Source organism: Corvus brachyrhynchos, unplaced genomic scaffold (assembly GCF_000691975.1).
Source record: "Corvus brachyrhynchos isolate BGI_N302 unplaced genomic scaffold, ASM69197v1 scaffold802, whole genome shotgun sequence".
Taxonomy (NCBI): domain Eukaryota; kingdom Metazoa; phylum Chordata; class Aves; order Passeriformes; family Corvidae; genus Corvus; species Corvus brachyrhynchos.
In genome coordinates, this window is record NW_008236648.1 from 127,956 (window position 1) to 134,915 (window position 6,960).

General features: G+C 48.4%; 1 protein-coding gene across 6 annotated transcripts in view; it reads right to left on the reverse strand.

Annotated features, from left to right (window-relative positions):
• LOC103625033 (ficolin-1) overlaps window positions 1–5,958 on the reverse strand; it is a 12,462-nt gene extending 6,504 nt beyond the window's left edge. For 2 of the 6 annotated variants that reach the window (XM_017726769.1, XM_017726768.1), the window contains exons 1-4: window positions 5,758–5,908; window positions 4,846–4,977; window positions 4,059–4,112; window positions 2,056–2,091 (exon numbers count right to left, since the gene is read on the reverse strand). In XM_017726769.1, the coding sequence (XP_017582258.1) occupies window positions 2,056–2,091; window positions 4,059–4,112; window positions 4,846–4,977; window positions 5,758–5,836 (301 nt within the window). In that variant the 5' untranslated portion in view covers window positions 5,837–5,908. Of the gene's footprint in view, window positions 1–771; window positions 808–2,055; window positions 2,092–4,058; window positions 4,113–4,845; window positions 4,978–5,757 lie in introns of all 6 variants that reach the window. The other 4 variants (XM_017726771.1, XM_017726770.1, XM_008644406.2 and 1 more) reach the window with 4 other exon arrangements.
• Window positions 5,959–6,960: the final 1,002 nt, after the last annotated feature.

Here is a 6,960-nt window from a genome sequence, read left to right on the forward strand (position 1 = left end):
GGTGTCCTAGCATGCTGTGTGTGATACATGGATACACAGCTGTACCGGGCTATCTTGTGACCTCCCTAGCAGGGAGATGGTCCTGCACTTGGCCTTTTCCTTTTTAGTCAAATGTTTTACATGCCCAGAGAATTGTCTGGGGCAGCAAGGGACCAGTTCAGTGGCATCCCAGTCTGTCAGGTATTACAGCAGCTTTGATCTTGCACGTTATTGTGGCCCTACAGCACCCAGTTGTAGCCAGAGCAGGTTGTAGCTCTCCTTTAACTTTAGCTCATGGAGACAGATGGAGCAACTGAAACTTGTTTCTTTTATTTTTCTTCTTTTCTTCCAATGATTAAGTTAATCTGAGCTCTATCACACACACGAACTCCACAAGTACTAAAGGTGCCACTGCAAGTGCAGGGGTGTAACTGCCTTTGAAGTAGCCACATGTCCATACAGCTGTTTCTAGTGGTTTCATCTTAAAAATCAGGACACCGAGTCTCTGAAAAACTCAGACAGACCTCCTCCAGGACACACAGAGGACAGGACATTTAAGTAGTGCTCAGAGGACATGACTTTCCCAGCATGGCTAGAGTACAGAGTAGACCTACAGAAGCTCCATGTGTCTGTGAGAAGCAAAGACAACAGTGATATTTCCTACCTCCATCCTTCAATGTCACTCTAAGCTTGTTTTTATTCCTACCCTGTCCTGACTTCTGGTGCAGGTAGTCCACCACCATCCACTCTGCAAAGCTGACCAGTGTCATGAAGACCTAGGATGAAACTCACCCCATATTTCTGGAAATCCAGGCTCTCCTTTTGTTCCTGTTGGACAAACAATACCATCAACTGCTCTCCGCCTTCCACACCCAGCAATCCCCTTCCCCAGTACTTTACATTTGCCCAGACAAATCCTGCTGCACTGGAGAGCTGTGATGTTAGAGGAAGTGCTTGGCTCATCTGTGCCAAGCAAATGAAAGGCATAGAGAAACCAGGCAGGAAGAGCTGCTCAATATAAGCTGTCCTGGCTGCTCCCAGTCCCACCAGAGGAGACCCACCAGCCCATCTGCACAGACCCAGGAAAGCACAGAGAGGCGGGTGGGAACCCAAGTCACAAATCCCTGTAACTACAGCAATGACTATACATATATATATATATACACACACATGCACAATGAGCAGCAGCATTTGCCTCTCTTGGCCTGTTGGACCTGGCATGATCTGTTTCCTGCTGGCATCTGTTTTAGGGCTTAGAGGTCCAAATGGTGAGACTGATGCAAGACGTGTCTCTGTTGGACCTGGCTGCTCTGCCTGCTGCTGCCCAGCCCATGGAGCTGCGTACCAACAGTTTGTGCCAGTGAGTCCCATTGGGCTGGGACATGTGGAATAGGAGTAGGTAAGTGTGGGAAGGGGGAAGAAATGCACCTTGGGAAGGCAGAGTTACAAGTCCCGTGAGGGGAATGACTGCTGCTGGCACAGAGCTTCAGCCAGTGGTTTGGGAGCAGCAGTGACAAACTGGAGCACTAGAACTGTCTGCCAGGCCAGCGGTGTTGGACCCAGTGATTGCCAGCCAAACTCCAGAGAGGGAAGCCATAGTGAAGACAGTGCTCAGTGGTGCCTGCCTGTGGTCCTTGCATGCAGGATGTTGGCACAAGGGAAAAATCCATGTTTTCCTACTACCTTATTGCTAGTGCTGGTAGGGACATGTTCCTCTGGCACTAGCAGCAACTGAATTTCATTTGAGCCTCTGCATTTTGTCACAGCATTGGAGTATTAAGAGCTCTGCCCAAATCTGGCTGGTCCTGCAGCTGTGCGGTTTCTGCAGCTGCTGGTGCCAGGTGGCAGCACCAGCTGCCCGAGCTGCGGACAGCACCCGTTGCTGAACATCTGGTTTGGGAGTGGGACTACCCACAGCACCTGGCCCAGGGTGGAGCCTATGATAAGGTATAGCTGTCACCAAATAGCCCCATCCAGTCTCTATAACTGCTCCCATCTGGTGGGTTGTACCAGAACAGCACTGGGTGGAAGTTTACAAAGTAGCTCACATGATAAATTTAGCATAGCATGATTTACCTTTCAGACCTGGGAAGCCAGGCTCTCCAGCTGCTCCTACAAAACACAAGAGGAAAATTCTCATCACAGTCTATCCAAGGCAAATGAATTACTGTGGCTCCTCAGGTGGCTGCTTCAGCCCCTCTGTATGTCCCAAATGTACAGGAGAGGCTGCCAAGAGGTGCAAAGCTACAGTGCTCGACTGAGTGTCCCAGGTGGTCCTGCTGCCCCAGCCTGGCTGCTCTCTTGATCAGCAGTATCTCTCAGGAACAGCAGGAAGAGCAGGATACAGAAGAGAGAGGACTGCTGTTCCATCTCCTGGAATGTATGGGGGATTCACAGTTCCATTTCAGTGACTTTCTGTGGGGGCTTTCTGTTTACAGTCAGGCACTTGTGAGATTTCGATCAATAACTGCTCTTTCAGTGGGTTTGTCCATCTCCTGCTGGAGCTTCAGTTCAACTCTTGGGTGCTTTTGGCCGGGTAATAGCTTCATACTCAGCATGTAAAAGGGGTGTCTTCCCTGCTAGCCAGTTCCCTGCTGCTCAGTTCCTATGGTTCCCTTGTGCTGGGAGCTGGATTCTTTAGAAGAGGTACTTTTCCAGTATTTGCAGTACATGTCCTGAAAAAAAATGAAGGTCCTAAGCAAGGTTGAGTGGTGAAAACCAGTTTCTCAACAGACATCATCCTCTTCAGGGGTTCATCCCATTACAAAGAAAACCTCATCCTCTGCCATTCTTTGATCAAGTGGGCACTGCGCACTGAGTCAAAGCCTGGAGGCTGTTCTTGTGGTCAAGTGGGCACTGCGCACTGAGTCAAAGCCTGGAGGCTGCTGAAAGCAGTGATGTGCTGAGGCCTGAGCAGCAGGCCTAAGCCAGAGGTGACGTATAAGATGGATCCTGGGCATTGTGTGACTAACACCATCAGTATTATTTAGCTATAAATAGATGACAACGACTATGCTAGCTGTTTATAACCTTATGTAGTTATCTGCAAGAAATGTATGATTTTAAGAAACTTTTCCAACTGACATGAATAGAGGCTTGTTTGTAGGGTATTGTAGTGGTTTGGTCCAAAATACTCATCACTGTATTTTAGGTATTTTAGGGGAAAACCCTCCCAGCCAAGGCCTGGGCTCTAGCCAAGTCCTGGCCCTGGCTAATCAGGAAGAGTGCCATCAGACCCAGGTGTTTTCATGCTAAAAATATAATCAAGTCACTTTGACTTGCTGATTTGGGCCTATAAACACTGGACTCCCTTTCAGGGCGAATTTGGAGACCTCGCCTATGGGTGGACGCACTGCATGGGGTTTTCCCAATTGCTGGGAAGGGTTCTCCACGTCCTCTCTGCGAAACGGGGCTCTCCAGCGACTGCAGGCTCTGGATGATGGTAAAGTATTTAGGCAATTGGTGATGCATCTTTCTCAATCACTATCCTGTCTCTCGTATAGTAATGATTAGGTTCATCACCTTGCTTATTTTTGCCTGTTGCCTAAGCCAAGCATGTAGTTTTATCGAATGAATCATTTTACTTTTGTGTTGCCTTAATATTCATAGTAAAATAAGACCATTCTTTCCATTGGTGTCTGTGTCCTTTAAATTGCCCCTGTCAATTGGCAGAACAAGCACTCAGCATAGTGCCTCTGCATCAGGCCTCTGGGCTGAAGCTCCACAGAGAGCTCCAAAGCTCCTGAGAGCTGGGGGGCGTTTGGGCAGGCTTGTTGTGCTGGAGGCAGGTTAGGGTAGGAGTGGGGTATGGGGAGGAGTCTGATTTTAGGGGGCTGGTAAGTGTCAGTGGGAAATTTTGAGAAGAGTGGTATCTTCCTCTGTCCCACTCAAGGACACTGTTTCTACTGCTCACTCCATGCAAGAGCCATACCCCCGAATCAGTCTTTTCCTATGCTACTTCAGTGCAATTTCTTAGCCTATGGCCAGCCCTGCAGTTCATCTCTGTAGACCCAGTCTCCCAAAGCATGTCCTGAGCTTGGGGGCATTTACAGATTAGAACTGCATATGTTACGCATTACCTTTTGCACCAGGTGGTCCTGCTTTCCCGGGGAATCCCTGGTCTCCCATTTCTCCTGCAAAGAAAGACTCATTTTGTATGTGCACATTACAAACTGACCGGGGGGGTCACAGAAGTCTGGGCAACGGGGCCTTGGCCTTCACAGAAACAAGGGAGCTGCATTTTGTTAATTAGACTCAGTCCTGCAACATAGTTTACACTTTTACCTTACTCCTTTTTTTCTATTGGAGCCTTACTACAGTGGTACTGCCATTTTCAGCCTTAATTTGCAGTTCACATACGAATTCTTATGACCTTTGTACATCGTGGAGCTGTTCACAGATTTTGCTGTGGTGGATCAGCTTGCTCAGCTGATGTGATTCACCTTCTCTTGAGGTGGCTATGAAAACTCTGAAGAACTCCCATCTCCCTTGCTCCCCGGAATAGGGGTTGCCAGTACATTTCGCAAACTTCCCCAGAAAACAGGCAGGAGCACCTCAGCCACCCTCCCACCCAGACCGTTCAATAAAGACCCATAAAATAAATGGATGATTTTCTGTAGAAGAAACGAATGAGACACTTCACACCCCAAGATCACTTCAGGCTTGTGACAGGACTCAAGGAAAAAACAGGTCACTCCACGTGTAGCAGCATATGTCTAATTGGGGTGTTTTCCACTCCAATTCTCCAGTTCCTCACAGCAGCCAGTGCCAGGCCAGCAACTGCTCCAGCCTCAGCTTGCTTCCCCTGCCCAAAGCAACAAAACCACCTTGTATCACAGTGCTCATCACTGGCTTTGGGGGCCTCACCTTTTCTTCCTGGGAGACCTGGTTCTCCTTTTGGACCAGAGACACCTGGGATCCCTGGACATCCTTGAAGAATGGCAAGTCGGTCAGCATCACCCAGTCCCACTATTCTCACCTCTGAGAAATGAAGAGAGTCTTTGTGGAGATTATTAGGGCTCTGAAATGTCTTGGAGAGGAAACCAAACCCTTTGAATCTGAGGAACAGTGCAATCAAAAGCAATGAGTGTGGAAGTTTGGGGGTGTTGTATGGATTGACAGATGGCATTGAGGATCTCACATATTAGAAGAGCCAGACTCTGCACCTCTCTGGCTTCAGGGGAGTTCAGTGGGAGAGGAGGCTAATATATATGACATTGCATGCATGACAAATATACTGTAGCTTAATAAAACAAAAGCTGAGAGGTGCCCCAATGGAGTATAGACAGCAGAGTAAGTGACACTGATGGATCTGTGGACAGTAAGGGCAAGGGTTCTTCTGAATTTCCTGATGGCAGGCCTGTTTGAAATTCCCCCGTGGCCTTCTTGAGGAATGCAGACAGAACACTGTGCCCGCACAGCATCCCAGGCTGATCCTTTGTATTGCTCTGTATCCTTTGGTAGCTGTACCAAGGCCCTACTAACAAAAAACCCTAACCAGGGGGGAAAACCTCACCGGAGACTCTCTGTTCCTAGAGATCCCACTGGTGAGGGAATGATGTTACATCACTAGTTGGAGCCAGCAGCTTTCTTAAGCGGCTGCTGGGACTTCCGCCTCCCCCTTACTCTCCTCCCACCTGCAGCTGAATTTTAAAAAGCATAGAAGTAAAAAAAGTCATATGGTACTTCTCCCCCTCCCTCCCCAAGCTCCTTCTCTTATCAGGGGAGATGAAACAGGCTGTCTCAGTGAGACAGCAGTAGTATTTGTGCTCTACTCACCTGAGCAGGTGTCCTCAGCATCACAAATAGTCACTTTTAGGCTGAGCAGTATCAGGAGGGCTGGGGCTGCCCTCCCCATAGCCAGCGCTACTCTCTGCACAGCTCCCCTCAGCCGCCTCTCGGGTGCTGCGGTCAGCACTGACCCATCCAAGCGTTTTATATCTAACAAACAGCCTCGCTGTAAGCTCCACCTCTGCACTTGCCCACTGGCTGCTCTCAGGTCTGCAGCCTGGCTGGGTCTCAAGCTGTTTCGCAGATAAGCCGCTTTCCAAAAGTCTGACGGGAAAGTTGTTGCCTGGCCGCCCCAGCCCGCCTCACCTCTGTGCTCCGCAAATTTCGGATGCCTTTCCCGTCTCCTATTGTGTTTCTAGAGAAAATGAACTGGCAAAACCATATTTACCTAAGTGTAGACAGCTTCCCTCATCCTGCCTGCTAGTAGCCCTTTATGAAGAAGAGAACTTACTGTGTAGATGGGGAAACTGAAGCACTGGGAGTCAAAAGCCCAAGTTCAACTGAGGCCAGTGGCAGAGAGGATACACAGTCTGGCTCACACTCCAGTGCTCTTCCTGCCCATCAGCCCAGCACCACTTCTCAGCCCTTCAGGCTTCCCTTTGTACATGATTCATGAATGATGGAGTTCAAACTCAGGGAAGGGTAGGTACACAGAGCATGTTTGATTTTTTTTCCCCCCCCAACTCTTCATTGTACTAGCGAGCAGGATTTCTAGTTTCTTTCACCCTGTACTTTGCTTATTTGTGGCAGCGTTACTAGAGGTCCACTCTGCTTCATCAAGTCTGAACCCCATATTACTTTTAGACCCAGAGCCTGTGAAGTTTATGAATTTTAGTAGAGGGCAGAACTTAAGTTTTTCCTCCTTATCGTTACATCCCAGTTCAGAGGAGACTGATTTCTTGGAGCCTTTCCCCCAGGATATCAGAGGCAGAACACAGCTCCCCCTCAAGCACTTCTATCATAAGGTGCCTCTAACAGCCCAACTTCCCATGATACGTGACAGTTTGATGTTAAGCAAATGGAAGAAAGCGAGGGAGAGGTAAGTATTGGATTGTCACTTAAATTCTTTGTGCCCCATATAGCCCAGACATGAACACACTCATATGCAGATGCTTATTCATGTATATAATAATATAAAGTAATAACCCAGTAGACGTCACAGTCATTTTAACTCCTAAGAAACAATTCTGG